The sequence below is a fragment of the Carica papaya genome, chromosome 4 (assembly GCF_054855325.1).
Source record: "Carica papaya isolate Zhongbai chromosome 4, ASM5485532v1, whole genome shotgun sequence".
Taxonomy (NCBI): Eukaryota; Viridiplantae; Streptophyta; class Magnoliopsida; order Brassicales; family Caricaceae; genus Carica; species Carica papaya.
Window position 1 is genome coordinate 24,107,213 of NC_142312.1, and position 21,527 is coordinate 24,128,739.

Below are 21,527 nucleotides of genomic sequence, written 5' to 3' on the forward strand. Positions count from 1 at the left end.
ATAATTTTGTGTTTTTATGAAAAATTAGAAAATCTTAAAAATAATTACAACTTATTAGTGGAGCCGGCACCGGTTAGTTCACAATTGTCTTGATTCCTGTCTATTTTTCTTTACTGTCCTACTTGCTTGATTTTCGTATAGCACATGTTCTTAATTTATAGTGTAATAGTCTTATCAACTTATATGGTTATTTTGTTTATATATTGTCAGCATAAATGTAGTTTAATTAATATGTGAATATGATATGAGATATTAGTATGAGTTTGTTGGGTGTTTGCTATGAAAATCTTTATGTGAAAGACTTACTGGGTACCTAGGAAAAGGGCGAACGGACCCAGTATATAGGGAACCCTACCGTGAATGTTACCTCAGTCGGACGGCACTGAGAAGTCCCTTACTGAGAAGGTTTGGGAGATATGATTCACCATCATACCAGACGGGATATGGGGACGGCCGGTTAATTATCAAAATTGGATATTGAGTTCACGAGTAGGGGGGACACCCCTATGAACTCCTAGGGGTACCAGTAAATAAGTTAAAAAGAAAATTTATTGTTTCTCGTTCTCTTATACATGAAAGTAACAAGTTATATGGATATGGGTCTTCATATGTTGTTTTTGAAAAATTCGTTATGGTAAGTACAGAATAAACAATCTTCTTTATATTAAATGAATTTACTCAAATTAAGTGCTAATTTAGTAGTTTTATGATTTTTACCAATCTTTAATTTTTTGTATCTGTGATTAGTGTGATATTCTTACTAGGCTAGTGTAGCTCACCTTTTCATTAACTATTTTATATCAAGATGACCAAGACCCAAATCCCGATCAACGAGAGGGTTGTGAGTAGTTCACTATCCAGACTCCCTTCAAGTGCTAGTGAAGGTTGTTCTAGGATGTTGAGTTATTCGCTTTTCGTTTCATTTCTTTAATTTTCGTTTGCTTTTTAGTAGGAACATTCCCGTAGTCTTATTAGGCATTTAAAATTATTGTGAGGAATGTAAACTCTAACTCTATTAATCGCTTCCGTATTAAATTTATGAATTTATTTTTCTTTAAGTTTCGGGTTTCTACAGTTGGTATTAGAGACGCATTTTTCGGAACCATTCCTTACACAAAAACTTAAAAACACCAAAAAATAAACTATCACTCAACCCTTCCTTATGAAATAAGGTACAAAAAAATGAGGAGAGGAAGACCCCACTAAACCGAGCAGCCATGGATGGCTCACTTCGAGAGGATGTTAACTGACTATTTGAGATGTTGGGAATACTCATCTATGTCCAGCAGGCCTGGGAGGAAAGGAGGGAGCTATTTAACCCTCCCCTGGTGCCATAATTTGAGCCATCCTTGCAGTAGAAAGATCTAGAGCCACTCCGGGACAACCCTACTCCTCCACTGTATCATCCGGCACCGCAACAGGGCCACCCGGCTCCACCACAGCACAATCCAATTCCTCTTCCAAGGGACTCAGTTTCACCCATGATGGATGAAGGCAGAAAGGGAAGGAAGTTCGAGTGGGGCCTCCGCCCTGAGATCATACAGTAGCTATACGTATTTGAACTCAGTACTTACTCACCCGTTCTGGCAAATGCACAGCTAGTGGAGAGGAGCCTTTGCATCTTTTCTCTAGTAGTGGGGAATTTCAGAACCCCAGTTTCATACCGTAGACCAGCACCTACTGTACTAGTTCAGCAGAATAAGAGGCCTAGGCCCGTGACTCAAGCTCCTCCTTAGGCTCCGGTAATAAGATGCAGTAGGACTTGCCAGCACTATTGCAATGATCATGGGGACCGACCCTACTATCCTCTCAATAATACTTGTTGTATATGTGGGAGTACCCAACATTACGCGAGAGAGTGCCCACGGAATCAGAACCAGGTTAGACCTCCTGTCAGGACAGAGCTTAGAACCTAACTCAACAGGATGCCGAAGCCAACCCGGATGTGATACAGGGCAAAGAAAGAAGTTTACATTCAAGTGATTTCGGTAGTTTGAGACTTTCCAGATGTATTTTCTGATGAACTACCTGGATTGCCAGTGGATAGAAAAGTTGAGTTCACTATAGATCTTCAGTCTGGCACATAACCTATCTCTGTTGCCCCTTATCGCATGAGTCGTGTTGAGATGAAAGAACTGAGAAAACATATCAATAAATTACAAAATAGTGGCTTCATCCGACTTAGTGTATCTTACTGGGGTGCTGGAGTCACATTTGCAAGGAAATAAAATGGGATGTTACGATTGTGTATTGACTATAAGAGATTGAACAAAGTCACGATCAAGAACAAATACCCCCTCCCAGAATTAATGACCTTTTTGACCAGTTGCAGGGTGTCCAGAACTTCTCCAAAATAGATTTACGTTCAAGTTACCACCAGGTAAAGATCAGCGCAGAGGACATTCCTGAGACAGCTTTCAAAACTAGGTACGGATATTATGAGTTCCTACTCATGCCTTTTGGACTAACCAACGCACCAGCCATTTTTATGGACTTGATGAATAGGATTTTTAGACAATTCTTATATTAGTTCGTCATTTTGTTTATCGATTATATCCTAGTCTATTCAAAGAGCAAAGAGGCTCACCACCTAACTCAAGTTTTATAAGTTATCAGGGAGAAGAAACTGTATGCAAAATTGAGCAAGTGTGAGTCCTGTCTTGAACAGACTACCTTTTTAGGACACATTATATCAAGAGATGAAGTATCAGTGAACCCGAAAAAGTTGAGGCAGTGCATCGATAGGAGAAATTGACCTCAGTTAAAGAGATTTGTAACTTTCTGAGAATGACAGGTTAATTACCGCAGGTTTGTAGAAGGATTTTCCAGTCTAACCACTCATTTAACCCGACTCACAAAGAAGAACATTAAGTTTGAATAGAATGTGGACTACGAAAGGAGCTTTACAGAACTCAAGAAGTAGTTGACTACTGTACCCGTGTTGATTTTACCGAGTAGGACAGATAGATATACAGTGTATAGTGATGCCTCCTACCTAGGGTTGGATTGTGTTTTGATGTAGCATGACAGGGCCATACCCTATGGATCAAGGCAGTTGAAGAATCATGAGAAAAATTACCCTACCCATGACTTGGAACTTATCACCATCATCCACGTCTTGAAAACCTAACGCCACTACCTATATGGGGAGACTTTTGAGATTTTTACTGACCATAAGAGCTTGAAGCACATATTCACTCAGAATGATCTAAACATGCATCAGAGGCATTAGATAAAGTTCCTCAAGGATTATAATTATAATATCTTATATCATCCGGATAAGCACAATGTAGTACCTAACGCGTTTAGCAAAAAAGTGCAGGTATGTTATCTCACATAGTGATTTCTGAATGCAAGATAATAGGGGTCGGATAACATATGTGACTTCAGGACTTAAAGAGAGTTGCATGCTTGGTCCACCTGACTGTCCAACCCGAATTGATGCAGAGAATAAGAGAAGCTCAATTAACCGATTCCACCATAGCCCCCCTCAAGAAAGATGAAGAACAGGGAGTACATCCAAAATTTTAAGTCTTTGCCGATGGATTGCTCAGGTTTCAGGACAAGGTATGTGTTACAGATGACAATGAACTAAAAAGAAACGTCATAACAGAGGCTCACAGCTCCAAATTTTCCATACATCCCGACAGTACTAAAATATATCAAAGTATGCGACTCCGATTTTGGTGGAGTGGGATGAAAAGAAAGGTAGTCGACTTTGTTTCTAAGTGTCTAGTATACCAACAGATTAAGGCAGAACATCAACGCCCAGACGAGTTAATTCATCCATTACCGATTCTGGAGTGGAAATGAAAACATATCACAATGGATTTCCTAATAGGGTCGCCTAAGGCACGCTCAGGACATGATACTATTTGGATAATTGTTGATCGACTCACCAAGTCTTCTAACTTCTTAGTTATTAAGATGACTGACCTCTTGGAAAAGTTAGCAAGAATGTATATCCGAGAGATAGTCATGTTACATGGAGTTCTAGTGTCAGTGGTATCCGACAGAGACCCTAGGTTCACTTTTCGATTTTGGTCTAGTTTTCAGCAAGTCATGGGAACGAAACTGTCGCTTAGTACTGTATTTCATTCTCAAACCGATGGACAATCAGAGATGATGATTCGCACACTAGAGGATATTCTTAGAGCTTGTGTTCTAGATTATGGGGGCCATTGTAATGATCACCTACCTTTGATAAAGTTCGCCTACAATAACTGCTGCCAGACAAATATCGGCATGGCTCCATATGAGGCATTGTATGGCTGCCCATGTAGATCGTCGATCTATTAGGAAGAGGTAGGTGATAGAAAATTATTCGGCACATATCTTATAGAGGAGACTACAACCAAGATAGTTAAAATCAGGAAGAATATCCAGACAACTCAGAGCATGCAAAAAAGTTATGCGAACTTCGGAGAAGGGATTTGGAACTTAAGAAAGGTGACCAAGTATTTCTTAAGGTCACTTCTTTCAAATGGATCAGTAGGTTTGATGAGAGGAAAAAATTAAATTTTCGGTTCATCGAACCATTTGATATCTTAGACTGAATTAGTACAACTGCCTACAGACTGATACTACCACTAGAGCTATCTAGGGTTCATAATGTCTTTCACGTATCTATGCTACACAAGTACAACCTGAACCCCTCACACATCCTATCCCACGAGCCCCTTTTACTCTAGGAGAATTTATCTTATGAGGAGGTACCGGTAGGCATTGTAGACCGAAAAAGTAAAGTACTCCCCAATCAAGAAATTTCATTCATCAAGGTTCTATGGCAGAACGATATGCAGGAAGAGGCCATTTGGGAACTGGAATCAAGCTTCAGGGCCCAGTACTCCCTGTTGTTCAACTGAGTGAGAGAGTGACTTTGAGGAACCAAATTTTTTTAATGGGAGAGAGTTGTAATACTCGAGCCCAAAAAACAACCCGAGATAAATTTTTATTCTTTAACTATTAATTTAAAATAATTTGTTAATTTAATTTATTTTTATTTAAGTAAAATTTTGAGAAAAAATAAATTAGGGACGAGATTAAAAATAATTTTGGAAAAAATAGGTGAAATTTTGGGTTATGGGAGTGTTTTTGAAAAAAAAATTAGAAATAGTGGATCAAAGTACAAATAGAGAAAATTCACCCACGTAGGACTGCCAAGTCAGTAGTCTCGATGAACCAGAGCATGCCGCGTGGCAAAGCACGCTGACATCGGTGCCACATAGGAGGCCACGTTGGCGATCCGCGTGCCTCGCGATTAGACAGCCCATGATCGATCCTGTGCGCGTGGATGTTCTGGATCCATTTCTCCCTTAGGCGCGATCGAACGGTCGATATTAATCGCGATGAATGGTCCAAATTTATTTTCTCTTTAGCCATGATCGGACAAATAAGATCAATTGCGATGAAAGATTCAGATCAACACAGGATGGTTATAAGTACTTCCCATCACATGGGAACCTAAACCTTAGCCGCCAGTCCCCATCAGAAAAGAAGAACCAAACACCGGAGAAGGAGGTCAACCGCCGACTGCCAAAAAAGGTAACAATTCCCCCCACCCGCTCAGAATTCGATTCCGGATACCTCTGTGGCCAAATCAGAGCAAAAGAAATGGCAGATTAGCTAAAAATCACAGGCAAAGCCCGATGGAGCTGCCGCGGCTAAAATCCTAAAATCCCTTCGATGAGTCCCTTTCTGATTCCCGTTTCACGTGATTTTTCGATCATTGTGTTTACCTTTCTTTTCTATGTAAGGTAGCCAAAGAACTAAGCTCAGTCACGAAGGAGGAGCGAAGCTCCTGCACCCGAAGGTCCCCCGCTAGTAGGCTTGATTTTTTTTGTGATTTTCCAGCCAACTGAGTCTCCTAAAGTGTTTTTCTGCAAGGATACGGTGAAAATCGACCAAAACCAGCCAGGCCGATGCAAACTGTCGCCGTGCCGAAATTCCAAAATTGGCCGGAATGAGTTTTAGACACCGATTTTTTATTTTTGGGGTATTTTTTGGTATGTGATTAGTGTTTTGAATTCAACAGAAAAAATTCACGAAATTTGGTGCCCCATTAGGAGGCGTAGTAGATAGTTTGACACCTCAAAACACCAATTCAGGTAAGGATCTCTCACCATATTCTCCATTACGGTAAATTGAGGCTTAACAATGTATAATTTTGTATTTTTGTAAAAAATTAGAAAATCCTAAAAATAATTACATATTACTAGTGGAGCCGGAACCGGTTAGTTCCCAATTATCTTGATTCCTGTCTATTTTTCTGTACTGTCCTACTTGTTTGATTTCGTATAGCACATGTTCTTAATTTATAGTTCAATAGTTTTATCAATTTATCTGGTTATTTTGTTTATATACCGTCAGTATGAATGTAATTTAATTAATCTGTAAATGTGATATGAGATATTGGTATGAGTTTGTTGGTTGTTTGCTATGAGAATCTTTATGTGAAAGAACTACTGGGTACCCAGGGAAAGGGTGAACGGGCCCAGTACCTAGGAAACCCTATCGCGAACGTTACCTCAGTCGGACGGGACTGGAAAGTCCTTTACCGAAAAAGTTTGAGAGATATGGTTCACCCTCATACCGGACTGGGTATCGAGGCAATAGAATGTTTGACGATCATCATCGGACGAGGTATGAGGATGGCTGGTTAATTGTTAAAATTAGATATTTAGTTCACGAGTAGGGGGGACACCCCTATGGACCCCTAGGGGTACTAGTAAGCAGGTAAGAAATAAAAATTATTGTTTCTCGTTCTCTTATGTGTGAAAGTGAAAAGTGATATAGATATGAGTCTTCATAAATTATTTTTAGAAAACTCATTATGGTAAGTACGGAATAAACGGTCTTTTTTATATTAAATAAATTTACTCAAATTAAGTGCTCCATTAGTGGTTTATAAATTCATTTTCTTTAAGATTCCGAACCTTTACACTAGTTAAGTTGTTGCAAGTTAGCATCAAGAATTCTTAATTGTTGGCCATATGTTTTGCACTTCATGATATTGTACAAGCATTTTGGAAATCTGGAGATCACCTGTCCCTAAGAAAAATCAAGAATATAAATTATTGTGTAAGGAATGTAAACTCTAACACTATTAATCGCTTCCGCATTAAACTTATGAATTTATTTTCCTTAATTTTCGGGTCTCTATATTACTTCTATCGGCCGGGACTGAGAAGTCTCATACCGGAAGGGTTTTGGAAGATATAATTCTCCCTCATACCGGACGGGGTATCGAGGCGACAATTTTTTTGGCGCCCATTACTAGACGAGATATGGGAACGATCGGGTTAATTGTCAATCTTGATATTAGATCCACGAGTAGAGGGATATTCCTATAGACCTCAAGAGGTCCTAGTAAGTAGGTTAAAAAGAAATGATTGTTGATCCTATGCATGAAATTGAAATATTATTTGTTAATTGTCTTCATAGGTTAATTTTGAAAAAAAAAATAGTAACGGTAAGTATCGAATAAAAAGTTTTAAAGTTAAATGTATTTATTTAAAGTAAGGGCTCCATTAGTTGTTTTTTTATTTTTATGAACCTTCAGTTTTCCGTATCAGTTATTAGTGTGATATTTTTACTGAGGTAGTGTAGCTTACCCTTTCATTAACCATTTAAAATAAAAAAGATCAAGATTCAAATCTCGATCAGTAAGAGGGTGATGAGTAGTTCACCTCCGGAAGTCCCTTCAAGTGCTAGTGAAGGTTGCCCTAAAATACTTATTTATTCATTTTTCTTTAATTATTGTTTATCTTTTATTAACCATGTAGAAGAGACATTCTTGTAGCCTTATTAAACAATTCAATTTATTGTGTAAGAAATGTAAACCCTAACGTTATTATTCGCTTTCGCATTTAAATTATAAATTCATTTTCTTTAAGATTCCGAACCTTTACACTAGTTAAGTTGTTGCAAGTTAGCATCAAGAATTCTTAATTGTTGGCCACATGTTTTGCACTTTATGATATTGTACAAGCATTTTGGAAATATAGAGATCACCTGTCCCTAAGAAAAATCAAGAATGTAAATTATTATGTAAGGAATGTAAACTCTAATACTATTAATCACTTCCGCATTAAACTTATGAATTTATTTTCCTTTAATTTTTGGGTCTTTATATTACTTCTATCGGCCGGGGCTGAGAAGTCCCATACCGAAAGGATTTTGGGAGATATGATTCACCCTCATACCGGACGGGGTATCGAGGCGACGATGTTTTTGGCGCCCATTACTGGACAGGATATGAGAATGATCGGGTTAATTGTCAATCTTGATATTAGATCTACGAGTAGAGGGATATCCCTATAGACATCCAGATGTCCTATTAAGTAGGTTAAAAAGGAATGATTGTTGATTCTATGCATGAAATTGAAATATTATTTGTTAATTGTCTTCATAGGTTGATTTTGGAAAAAAATCCTAACGGTAAGTATCAAATAAAAAGTTTTAAAGTTAAATGTATTTATTTAAAGTAAGGGCTCCATTAGTTGTTTTCTGATTTTTATAAACCTTTAGTTTTCTGTATCAGTTATTAGTGTGATATTTTTACTGAGGTAATATAGCTCATCATTTCATTAACCATTTCAGATCAAGAAGACAAAAATCCAAATCTGGATCAGTAAGAGGGTGGTGAGTAGTCTACCTTCCGTACTCTCTTCAAGTATCAGTGAAGGTTGCCCTATAATACTTATTTATTCATTTTTTTTAATTACTATTTATCTTTTATGAACCACGTAGAAGGGACATTCATGTAGTCTTATTGAACAATTTAATTTATTGTGTAAGAAATATAAACCCTAACGTTAATATTCACTTTCGCATTTAAATTATAAATTTATTTTTTTTTTAATTTTGGACATTTACACTAATTAAGTTGTTGCAAGTTAGCATCAAGAATTCTTAATTGTTGGCCACATGCTTTGCACTTTATGATATTATACAAGCATTTTGGAAATATGGAGAGCACCTGTCCCCAAGAAAAATCAAGAATGTAATTAATATCAACATTTTAAAATATTTTATTAATAATCAAATTATTATTTTTATTTTTATACACAAATTTGAGTTTGATCATTTATAGTTTGATGCTTTTTAATTTAAAACTTTATAATTTTCTTTTGATTTAGAAGTTAGTCAAGTTTATTATTTCATAGTCTTTAAATAGTTAAAAAGGGAATTAAATAATATATTCGTTTAGGAGGCTCATTAATTAATTTAACAAAAAATTAAACCATGAAATAGTGACTTGCTAAAGAAAAAATCTTAAGATTTTATAATTTAGTCAATAATATTTTTATGGTTATAATTGGGTCTCTGATAGTTTCTTTTTATTTTTTAAAGAAAAAATTGAAATAATTAAGTTATTTTGAATATTTTAAAATTAATTTTTAATTAATTAAATTAAATTAAATAATTAATAATAAGAATAGTTTAAATATTATTATTATTAATTTAATTAATATATTTAATTTTTTGGCCTTTCAATATGAAAAAAAATATACACCCATTTGGAATATTTGTTTAAAAGATTCCAATTCTGATTCTGTGATTACAAATAGTTAGACAATTATTTTTACTATTATAAATTTAATTAATTAATTAAAATTACTTTTTGAATTAGTTTTTTTAAAAATTAAATATTTTTTTTAAAAAAATTAAATTATAATAATTTATCTTTGAAATTAAGCCTAAATGTTAGTGCGTTGAAGCAAGCAGAAAAATGGAAATCTTCAAATTTAGTTTGACAGCTAACATTTTTAATAAACCAAATCTCTGATTAGATGATCATCACATTTACGTAAATTGATTTTTTTTTTTCTTTTTTAGGAAACATGTAATATCAGGTTCTAATTATTGTAGCCAAAAATCCTCTAAAGATAGTAGGTAGATATATATATATATATATATATGTAAATGATTGGCGTTTTTTTTTTTTTTTTTTTCCCCCTGAAAATGTATGTATATGATTAGCTGTTGACGTGAACGCAATGAGTTGTAATTTGTAGATGGTAATAAGACATTAGAAAAGAAAAAGGAATTCTTCCAACCTTTAATGATGAGTTCATGCGCTGTCTAATTCTATCTACAACTCAATCATCATTTTGTTTCTAGACTTTCATGCTTCATAATCAAACCTCTCCTCCCCCAAAACCAAAAAATCAAGTTATGAACACAATTTTTTGTTTGCTATAATTATAAATGGGATTCCAGACTTACAAAGATTCTTACATACACTTCCTCATACATATATATATATATATATATGATCCAAGAAATTATCCAGAAGCAACCTTATCTTTATACATGTTAAATCAAAAGATCTCATGTCATACAAAAGAACATTGTAAATTAATTTTGTAACGACCCGGAACTTAAAATAAAATAAAATCATAAATTGAATGCGAAAACGGAATAATCGAGTCAAGATTTACATTTCTTATACAATAGTTTAAAATATCCAATAAGTTTACGAGAATGTCCATTCTAAAATAACAAACGAAAATTAACGAAAAGTAAACAACTGAGCATCCTATGACGACTTTCACTATCTTTTAAAGGAATCTGAGTGGTGAACTATTCACAATCCCCTTATTGATCAGGATCTGAATCTTGATTTTCTTGATATGAAATAGTTAATGAAGGGGTGAGTTATACTAGTCCAGTAAAAATATCACACTACTTACCAATACAGAAAATGAAAGTTGGTAAAAATTATAAAAACAACTTATGGAGCTCTTAATTTAAGTAAATTCATTTATCATAAGTAAAATCATTTATTACATACTTACCATTGTGAGATTTTCAAAACCGACCTAAGAGACAATAGTTCAACAACATTATAATCTCATATTCAAGTAAGCAAGAATAACAATTTTTCCTTTTTATTTGCCTACTGGTATCCATGGAGGTCCATAGATGTCCCACTACGCGTGATGTAATACCCTGACCCGAAATTTGATACGAAATTAATTTTAAAATTAAAAAATATATATAAATATAATTTTTAAATTTTTAAATTTTTATTTAATGTAAAATTAAGAAAAAATAGGTGGATGATGAAATTAAAAATAATTTTGAAAAAATGGGTGAAAATTTGGGTTCGGGAGGTATTTTTGAAAGAAAAATCAGAAACTGGAGGTTAAACTGCAATTAAAGAAAAATGCACCACGTAGGACCACCCAGTCGGCAGTCCCGATGAACCAGAGCGCGCTACGTGGCAAAGCACGCTGATTCAGTGTCACGCGGGAAGCCACACTGGCAATCCGCATGCCTGCGATCAGACGGCCTGGATGCATTTCCGCGAGCGTGGACAGTTCAGATTTGTTCCTTCCTCAAGCATGATCAGACGGTCGTGTTTAAACGCGATAAACGGTTCATATTCGTTCCCTCTTTAAATGCGATCGTACTGTCAAGATCAAATCGCAATAAACGGTCTAGATTTATTTTCTCTTTAAACGTGATCGGATGTCGAGATCAAACGCGACGAATGGTCCAGATTTAAGGAAGACATGTATAAATATCTAACTTCACACCGAACCAAAACCCTAGTTGCCAGCTCTTGCCGGAGAAGAAGAATTGGTCACCAGATAAAGAAACCGACCGTCGCTGTGTCGGAGCCACCTCCGACAACCAAAAAAGGTAAAAATTATTTTATTCGCTCGGAATTTAATTTTGAATACCCCCATGGCTAAATTGGAATAAAAGGAATGGCAAATGAGTCAGAAACCGTGGGTAAACCCCAGTGGTGCTGCCGTGGACAAAACCAAAAATCGTCTCTGATGAGCCCCTTCCTATTTCTAGTTTCGTGCGATTTTTCTACTATTATGTTCATCATTCTGTTTTCTACAGGTTGACTAAAGAAAAACACTCAGCCTCGAAGGTAAACCGGCGAAGCCACTGCACCGAAAAATTTCGCCGCCGGTAAGTTTTTATTTTTCGACTTTTTTGGGCCAACCAAGGCCCCCTAATGTGTTTTCTCACAAGGACGGGTATAAAATCGGCCGAAATTAGTCAAAACTAGCCAAAAACGTCTAGTTCGAAGCAAACTACCACCGTGCCGGAATTTCAAAATTGGTTGGAAAAAGTTTTTTACACCAATTTTGAGTTTTTTTGGGATATTTTTAAGTACTTAAAATGTATTTTTACCTCTGCAGAAAAATTTAGGAAACCTGGGGACCGCCAGTAGGCGCAATAGAAAGTTATGTGTTTCGAACACCGATTCGAGTAAGAATCCATCACCTTATTCCACGTTATGGAATTGAAGTCAAATTATCAATAATACAGTATTTTGCGTAATTTAAAAATATTTGAGAATTAATTATAGATTATTAATGGAGCCAAAAACAGTTATTTATTATTGTTATCCTATTTAACTAATTGTTTGATTTTACAAATTTAAATACTTGATGATATACTGAAATTGGTAAAATGATTTAGTTGTGTTTTCTTGTTGCATGTATTGTTTGTCTTGTGTTAATTTACGGTTAATTGTGAAACTGAAAATTAAAGGTAAACAAGAAATTGATTGGTTAAGTAAATGAATGAATGGTATCTTTACTCGATATCCTGGGAAATGGTTCCCTATGTACTCGGTCCATCCACCATCTCCTAAGATATCTAGTAAGGTTACCATTCATTCATTCACTTAACCAATCAATTTTTCGTCTACATTTAATTTTCAATTTCACAATTTAACCGTAAATTAACACAAGATAAACAATACATGCATTAAGGAAACACAACTGAATCATTTTACCAATTCTAGTATATTATCATGCATTTAAAACTATAAAATCAAATAATTGGTTAAACATGACAAACAATAATAAATAATCGATTTTGCCTCCATTAGTAACCTGTAATTAATTCTCGAAATTTTCTAAATTATGCAACATACCGTATTATTTATAATTAAACTTCAATTCCATAACAGGGAATAAGGTGAGTGATTCTTACCCAAATTGGTATTAGCTATGCCTATTGGCAGTCCCCGAATTTTTTGAATTTTCCTGCAAATGTTAAAACACGCTTCACGTACCTAAAAATATCCAAAAAACCTAAAATCAGTGTTAAAACCTTTTCCGACCAATTTTGAAATTCCGACACGGTGGTGGTTTACCTTGGACTAGCCATTTTCGGCCAATTTTTGCTAGTTTCGGCCGGTTTTATACTTGTCCTTACGAAAAAACATGTTAGGGAGCCTCGGTTGGCCGAAAAAAATTGAAAAACAAAAACTTACAGGCGGCAAGATTTTTCGGTGCGGTAGTTCCGCCGGCTCACCTTCGCGGCTGGATATTTTTCTTCGGTCAACCTGTAGAAAACAGAATGGTGAACACAATAGTAGAAAAATAGTACGAAACGGGAAACATGAAGGGGCTCATCGGAGGCAATTTTTGGTTTTGCCCGCAACAGCGGCACTGGGCTTTACCCGCAGTTTCTGGCTCATCCGCTATTCTTTTTGCTCCAATTTGGTCATGGAGGTGTTTGAAATCAAATTCCGAACGAAAAAGAGAATTTTTACTTTTTTTGGCGGTCAGAGGTGGCTCTGACGCAGCAGGCGGCAGTTGGCTTCCTTCTCCGGCGGGGGGCTGACGGCTAAGGTTTGGATTCGATGTGATGTGAGATATTTATACCTATCTCCCTTAAATTTTAGTCGTTCATCGTATTTGATCTCGACCGTCTGATCGCGTTTAAAGAGAAAATAAATATAAATCATTCATCACGATTTCATCTCGACTATATAATTGCGTTTAAAGTGAAAACAAATCTGGACCGTGCATCACGTTTAATCGCGACCGTTCGATCGCACCTGAAGGAACGGATCCGGACCGTCCACGCTCGCGAGAACGCATCCAGATTGTCCGATTGCAGGTACACTAATTGCCAGCGTGGCCTCCCGTGTGGTACCGAGTTAGCGTGCCTTGTTACGCGGTATACTCCAATTCATCGGAACTACTGACTAAACGGTCTTACGTGACACAATTTTTTTTAATTACATTTTAACTCTCAATTTTTTAATTTTTCTTTTAAAAATATCCTTAAATTTAAATTTTTACATATTTTTTTTTAAATTATTTTCAATTTCATCTTTTTTTCTCTAATTTTAGATTAAATAAAAATTTAAAAATTATATTTTTATATATCCTTTTAATTTTAAAATTAATTTCGAACCAAATTTCGAATCCGAATATTACAACTTTACAAATATAATCATGTCATGTATCCAAAAATCTTCCCTGTAGGTTAGCTTATTTTCAATTTGCTTTCTAGGGGCATTTCCATCGCCAAATAAGGAAGCCCAGAAAATCTTATGGAACGCTTGGACTCTAAATCAATTAAAATGAAAAAACCCAAAACCCAAATTCAATATGATCAACCAGTGGGGAATAATAAAGTTCTCTATAAAACTACATCTTCAGTATATTTATGGCCCCTGTCATCAGAAGCTTGTTCTTCCTCAAGCTCCTTTATTAGTCTTTCAATCTGTCTTCTGTAAACTGGCATGAAATGATCACTAATCATGGTCTGTGACAGCCTCAATTTACTGTATAACGATCGTGGTGTAAGAAAAATCCCAACCTTACTATCTTCCAGTGACTGGCTGTGATCCAATTCACTTGAGCTGGGGGTATCGCTTTCAGAGATTCTGTTATCACAATGAATGGTAACAATGTGCATGATCTTTCCTGGAGGAAAAAATCTGTGCACTTCCTTCATTTCTGGCGTATCACTCTGTGCGTGGTTCCCACCAACCTCTGCAATGGCAGCTTCTTCTTCTTCCCTTATTTCTCTTGCTACATCAGCCTCTTCACCTTCTGTTGTACTGCGAAGATCATGCTCAAGTTGTTGCCACAACTCGACTTCAGTCATGTGGTCTCCGCATGTATTATTATCGTCCATGAGGTCCTCATTGCCATCAAGATCAGAAACTCCATCAGGATGCAGATGTATTTCATCAGAACAAGAACATCCAATTTCTGAATCCCACTCTCTTGCATCAGATACAGATAAAGGAAGTTCAACAGTTTGACACACAGCAGCTATTGCAGTTTCATTGGCAGACATCACTAGAGGTTCAGAAGACTCTGTTCTGTTTGACAAAGATTCTGGGGAATTTTCCCTCCTTTCTGCATTTGAATAAGCAGTAGTTGCTCGACGACGAGGCCCCATGCATGACCAAGAGGACAAGCGTAGGGCAGGACGTGCCCATGCAGACTGCGCCATGCTCTGTGCTCTCTTCATCACAACCTATATACATCAGCAAAAAATTAAATGTAGCCACCATATTGTAACCTACTCAAACTTCTGAGCAAAACATATGAATGATCACAAAGATCAACCAAAATGGACAAAATATGAGAAAAGCAGTGGGGAATTCAAAGTAAACAAATTTGATTTCCAGAAATGAGATTACCTGTGTACCATTAGAAACGGGGCGCAAAAGTGCCCCAGCCCCAGCAACTTTTGCTCTAGCACTGGCAATAGATGGAAGTCGAGAACCCAATGCTGTAGCAGAACGATAAACAGTGCTAAGAATTCTTGTCCGTTCAATCTGATTCCTCAGATCATTTAACCAAGCAGATGCTGTGACCTGAGGAAGTGGGTAAGATAACATTTTTATAGAAATGCTCATGGCAACATTCCATTTGTCAAGTGCCTAGAGGCGAGAACAAGCAAGTGCTACACTATTTATACAAAAGCAGATATACTGGTCCAAGCTAATGAAAATGTTGAAAAAATTCTGATGGTTAGATAACAGAGACATAACCTGTATAGTCTATCAGATAACAATAGGGTCTTTCCCTTTATAGTTAATGCCCTAATAAGTAGGTTCCATCACAGTTGATGCCCTGTTTAATTAGATTCTGTTTTTGTTTTTGTTAGCCGTATTCATAAGTCCCTCTGTAAAAACAAGTACAATTTTTTCAATATAATAACGGAAACAATTTGATATGTTCTTTTAGGCTATAAAGAGATCAAAAATTTGTATGGATATTCATTTGTAAATCTACACTTTAACTAAAAGGAAATAGAAGTGCTACTTAAAAAGATTAAAAAAAAATTGAATTCCTATGGAATTCTCTATAAAATTGAACAATATATTCCAAATTCAATCAATTTTATGGGAATTTAAAATATGTTGTTCCAGTTCCACATAAAATTCCATCTATTCTCAAACATACCCTTAGTATGATATTAGGGCGGTAGGTTGTAGCGATAACTAACTTTCCTTAACTTCGGTCTCCCCAGCACACTTGCCATTCCTAACCATCTACCATGAAGAGAAAAAAGAACATATTACTAAGATACACTTCTTAACTGGATAAACCAGTTTTTTCCTGATTATTTCAATCTATTCTCTATTTCTTCTCCATTCGACTAATTGAGCTATTCTCCATAAAAAATACTTTCTTTCCTCTTTCTTATCAAAGTTTGTTACGAAAAAGATATCAGAATGTTAGGAAACAATTTGTTCCCAAAACCTAGAAAAGAGAAAATCGAGTATGCATCTGTAAGGATCCTTTATGAATAGGATGAGAAGGACCTACTCAACCTTAGATGTATGTTTTTGTGCTTCCAAGCTGTATCAGGCCTCAACATCAATATTGCCAAACCTGAGCTGGTGAGATTAGGTGATGAGATGGATGCTAGCAGGTTAGCTACCATTTTGCATTCCAAGTGTGTACCATTGCCGACTAAATATTTGGGACTTCTGCTGGGGGCCAAATATAAATATGTCTCAGTGTGGGACTCTGTGGTGGCAAGGCTTGCACAGAGACTAGATGGGTGAAAAGAAACATTCTCTCTAAAAGGGGGAGGCTTACTCTTTCCAAAATACTATGGCTGACAGTCCCATTTACTACATGTCTTTAATGACGATCCTCGTGAGCGTGGCTAAGAGATTAGAACCAATCCAATATAAATTCTTATGGGGTGTCACGAAGGAAAAGAGGAAGTATAAACTTCAGTACAGTAAAAACTTATTCCGAGGACAATTAGAGAATCTAGCCGTCATCCAGGTCTACATCCTAAAAACTAATATTAACAAATACATACAAGAAATACTATTGATACCACTGAAATACAAGAATTACAGCTGTTTACTCACAAGTACGAGACTTAACCTTTGAAGGAAACATAGTGTATCAATTCATAATATAACTCGTAAAAAAATAAAGTTGGAAATAACAGAGTCAAGAGCATAACCTCAGCACGCAAATCATCCACTGAAGCAGCTGAGAATGTAGGCACTAAGTCAGCTCCATTGATTACAGAAATAATGAAATCACTCCCTGATTCAGCCAATTCCCAAGTCATACAAGCACCTGCAAACAGTAGATGGAATCAGTTGAATGAACATTATATGTATACATGCACACAAACACGCTCATGATTAGGGAATAGGAACTTAGATGAGATAGGTGTTCATAGAAATGGTGGACAGGGAATACTTACCAGGTGCAAATGTAACACAGGTAGCTGTAGACAATTCCTTCCGCTCCCGCAACACATATGTCAAAAGTGCTGCAGTGCCACCACCCAAGGAGTGTCCAACAATCTGTTAAAATAAAACAATAATAACTCTTACTCATTTTAGAGACTATAATTTCAGAATTTATAATCTGTTGATGGTTATATTTGAATGCTTAAGTATTTGCCATCTCCAAAAGCCCTAAGCTAAATAGCTGATGGTTATATTTTCACTCACGTAAGAACTATTTCTGATTTATTTTATAGTAAAAACTTAAGAGAATAACTAATGCAGTGATGACTAAATCAAGTCCTGGAAGTTGTAGCCCAGAAAGTACAGATAGATAGTATGAAACTAGAATGTTAAAGCCAATAAGGTCATAATAAAGTTATCATAAACAAACATGACATGGAAGGTGCAAAATTTATTCTTATGTGTGGAAGGTAGATGTTTTATTCTTATATTTATAATCTTGCTAGAATCTGAAAAAAGGCAAGGGAATAAACCAGCCTAACAACTGAGCATTAAATGTGCCAATGAAACAAGAGATGGTACATACTGGAACCTCAATACTTACAGTTTCAAGCAAATGTATAATGCAGCAGTTTTAAGAACATCACAAATTAGATGGCTCGAAACATAATCAGCAGTTCTTTTGTGAATCCATTCCCATAAGGGGAGCTAGCATGGATAGAGGATAAATTGGGTTTGAGTATATAGCGTATGCCTGGTGATGCTCTATCTTTCCACAAAAAGCCAAGTGTGTTCTATGATAAAACGAAGTGAGAGCAGAAAACAAGAGACTACAATATGCAGCAATTGCTTAAGCAAAAAATAAATACCACAGCAGTTCACTGAACATTAATTTAAATTAACTGAATGGAAGAATAAGATTCATGTAGCTGACTCCAACGAGTTTGGTTTAGATATTAGTTAAGTTGCCTACTTCATAATTTAAACTAACAACGGCAAGCAATTAACAAATTCCAAATAAACCATTACCTACCTTAACTTTATAACCAGGATACTGGTCAAGTGCCTTAATAAGGCAAGGAGTAGCAAGCTTAGCTATCCACCGGGCAGCTGCAACCATACCACAGTGCGCATAACCTAAAACTAAATTGCTGACTCCTCCCTCATGCACAACAGTGTGATGGAATGGTACTACTGCCCCAGTTGCAGCTGTCAAAGTGTCCTTGATGCTATGTGTTCCACGAATCAGCAAGAGAAAACATTTAGTTTTGTGATCAACTAAAATTGTAAAAGCTGGCTTCAATATCTGCAAAAAGTTCATATTTAAATTAGTTCCAAGTTTCATGTTTATGCAATTAATTAATCCTTTGAATTGCAATAAGGTTGTTCGATGATCCGTCCTTATGGGATCACATCAATCAATCCCTAGATTTACAAGTGGGTGGCGGTATCCTGTGCCAGTAAAAAATTCCTAACAGTCATTTAGCCAGTTGCATCTCATTCAAGAATAGAGCAGACTAAAACAAACTTCCTAGCATATATTCACACCATTATGACCTTCTGGAAAAAGAATCAACAAATTAAATGACAGGGCAAAATATTCAAGTTTGAGATTACTCACTCCCGCTTTGGGTTCCTGCAGAAGAACATCTGCTTCTGCATAACCAGTCTCCTCCAGAAATAAAGGAAAAGGTTTTTTGGAAAAATGCCAACATAGTGTCAACAAGTTCAACAAATATTTAAGTTCAGCAATAATCTCCACTCCTTTCATCTGTGGACTATCATCCCCACCGAATACACTGCCAACATGTAAGTTTCCCTGGAAATTATTTTACCTATACGTCAGAATTTTTTTAAGAGAGAGATAAGCATGGAGAGCAAAATTATTCCAAGTTCTTTTGGTATCCAAGGCTGCAGCAAGCATGACATAAACTAATACAATGATTGAAGAAATATCCTATTTGATAAAAAAGGTATACAACCTTTTAAAAAATGTGTTAAATGATCAACTAAACATAAAAAATGAAGATTTAATCACATCCTTCATCACGTACTGTCAGAGCTTTTTGTGTGATTCAAAATGTTATGTAATGTGCATAGGTGTAAACCTGGCACAACAATTAGAGGTTCTACAAGGTGGAGCGAAGAACAGAAGCCTTTCAGAATATAAGGTATTTCAGCCTTCAACAACATCCAAGGCCAGACATTTTGATGAGGATCAACTCCCCAACTTGATTCTGTGTGAACATAAAATTGTATTCAGAAATCGTATTCAGAACTATGATAGTCATTGGTTATTTTTCATAAAAAAATATCAATTAGTCAACTTCTGACAAGGTTCCCATCGACCAAGACTAAACCACTGCCTGTAAATTTCTATTAAAAATGCCAGTTAAATAGAACTAACTGAGTCAGAGTTAAACTTCAAGAAGGAGTGGTATGCCACACCTAGCATCCTACTTCTTTTGCCTCCCCTTTTATGGCTATGTGATTATTCCAAAGATTGAGCAAATTACAATACAAGCAAAGATATTGGTACAAAGACACCATATTCAGAACAGTTCCTATTGGATTCTCTAAGTTCAAGCTCGGTACAAAATATATGCATGTTAGTGACGTGGAAAAGCTGCAAGAAACATGAAAGAAACCTACCTGCCTCTTCAGCAGAAAATTGATCCCAAAAGCCAAATCTCCAATAGGCCACTTCCCTAGAGTTTCAGAGTAAGTAAACCGAAGAGTCTCCGATAAAGTTGAAATTGTTTCCAACCAAGTCCCTGGAGCCTGTATTAGCCTATGTGAAACACGGTCGATTCCCAAGTGGGCATGAGTCGCTGCATCATCACTATTTTCATCGTCATGGGGTGTCCTCATCCGTAACTTCCGATTCAACGTATAATACAAGAGAGCAGCAGCTGCACCAGCTGCTGTTGCCATAGTAGCAGTTGCCATGAGTTTATCCCTGATCAAAAAGCAAAAAGAAAAAAGAAAACAATCATAATTCATTCATATAGACTATTAGACCAGCACCTTATAGATTTTAGTCTTAAATATAAATAAAATAAGGCGATCCACTTGCATTCAATCTACCCAAAAAAAATGATAAACCCAAAAATTTATGCAAGAATTTCAAGTAGGAATACCTTATTACTAGCTTAATCAAACATCATGGAACTTGACATTATTTTAAATCCCCAAAACACGCTAGAATGTATTTTCCAAATATCGTTTATGTTATTATCAAAGATCTAGAGGGGAATGGTGCACCCTTGAGGTACCAAATAGATTAGGATACCAGGTAGCAAAAATCATCTAAGGAGTAACCTAAGGTTGAATGTTATGAGAAAAAGGAGAAGGAAAACTAAAGAAAATCACATTGAATCCTCAGTCCTACGCCAACAGCTTCCAGGAGAAAGCTTCACGATACAATTTTTTAAAAGATTTTATCAAAGAAGAAAAAACTCTCGTTCCTACCCTTTTCTGGCAATGATAAAATCCAACACAGACTGCCAAAAAAAGAAGTATCTAACTGCAATCTAAAGCAAAACCAAAAACCAGCACACAATTGTATAATCTGTAAGTTCATAGAATTTAAAACTAGAAACAACAAACCTCATACCCTAAACTTGATCAATAAAATCGTGAAAGGTATCCGTGAAAGAATTCCCTAAATCTGAGAGAATTATAGCATTTATTCACAAACCTGAAGTGATCGATTTTGACTGAATTTCGATTTTTATGCCTTCGAGTTTAAGGAATCGAAAAGATAGATACTCAAAAAGCTTCGTCTCTCTGCTCTTCTTCTCTCCCATAACAAGATTATAGGCTACAGCAGCAACTTCCTGGGGTTTGAGGCTTCTTAGGACATACGTGGCGGTTGATGAGTGGGTCCGTGACGGTGCAGCGCGTATGTACAGCAGAGGTTTTATGAAACCGACCCGAGATTGGATTAAGATTAAGACCTTTACATCTAGGAGGTTGAGATTAATTATATACGTTAGTTACTAAAATACTCGGTATCCGAATTTTTAATTAACCCGAACCCGAAACTTAGCACGGATCCAATCCGGCC

General features: G+C 36.1%; 1 protein-coding gene across 4 annotated transcripts; it reads right to left on the reverse strand.

Annotated features, from left to right (window-relative positions):
• Positions 1 to 14,132: 14,132 nt before the first annotated feature.
• Positions 14,133 to 21,406, reverse strand: LOC110818336 (Alpha/Beta hydrolase fold-containing protein). Of its 4 annotated transcripts, XM_088218290.1 has the most exons (8): positions 21,159 to 21,406; positions 20,111 to 20,417; positions 19,080 to 19,277; positions 18,492 to 18,764; positions 17,470 to 17,572; positions 17,221 to 17,339; positions 15,428 to 15,604; positions 14,133 to 15,261 (listed from the first exon to the last, which is right to left on the reverse strand). In XM_088218290.1, the coding sequence occupies exons 2-8, from the start codon at positions 20,405 to 20,407 to the stop codon at positions 14,413 to 14,415; spliced, it is 2,016 nt and encodes a 671-aa protein (XP_088074416.1). In that variant the 5' UTR covers positions 20,408 to 20,417; positions 21,159 to 21,406; the 3' UTR covers positions 14,133 to 14,412. The 4 variants fall into 4 exon arrangements, with proteins under 4 accessions (XP_088074416.1, XP_088074417.1, XP_021902864.1 ...); XM_088218291.1 differs by lacking the exon at positions 21,159 to 21,406 and having other exon boundaries at positions 20,115 to 20,254; XM_022047172.2 differs by lacking the exons at positions 20,111 to 20,417; positions 21,159 to 21,406 and adding an exon at positions 19,567 to 19,695.
• Between the last annotated feature and the right edge of the window lie 121 nt (positions 21,407 to 21,527).

What these genes read in the sequence shown, in the direction of transcription:
- LOC110818336 (XM_088218290.1), bottom strand. Translation starts at nt 20,407, where the DNA reads ATGGCAACTGCTACTATGGCAACAGCAGCTGGTGCAGCTGCTGCTCTC. An exon ending in ATTTTCTGCTGAAGAGGCAG is followed by an intron (nt 19,278 to 20,110) that starts GTAGGTTTCTTT and finishes AATAATTTCCAG; the next exon opens with GGAAACTTACATGTTGGCAG. An exon ending in TGGATGATTTGCGTGCTGAG is followed by an intron (nt 15,605 to 17,220) that starts GTTATGCTCTTG and finishes CCACTTCCTCAG; the next exon opens with GTCACAGCATCTGCTTGGTT.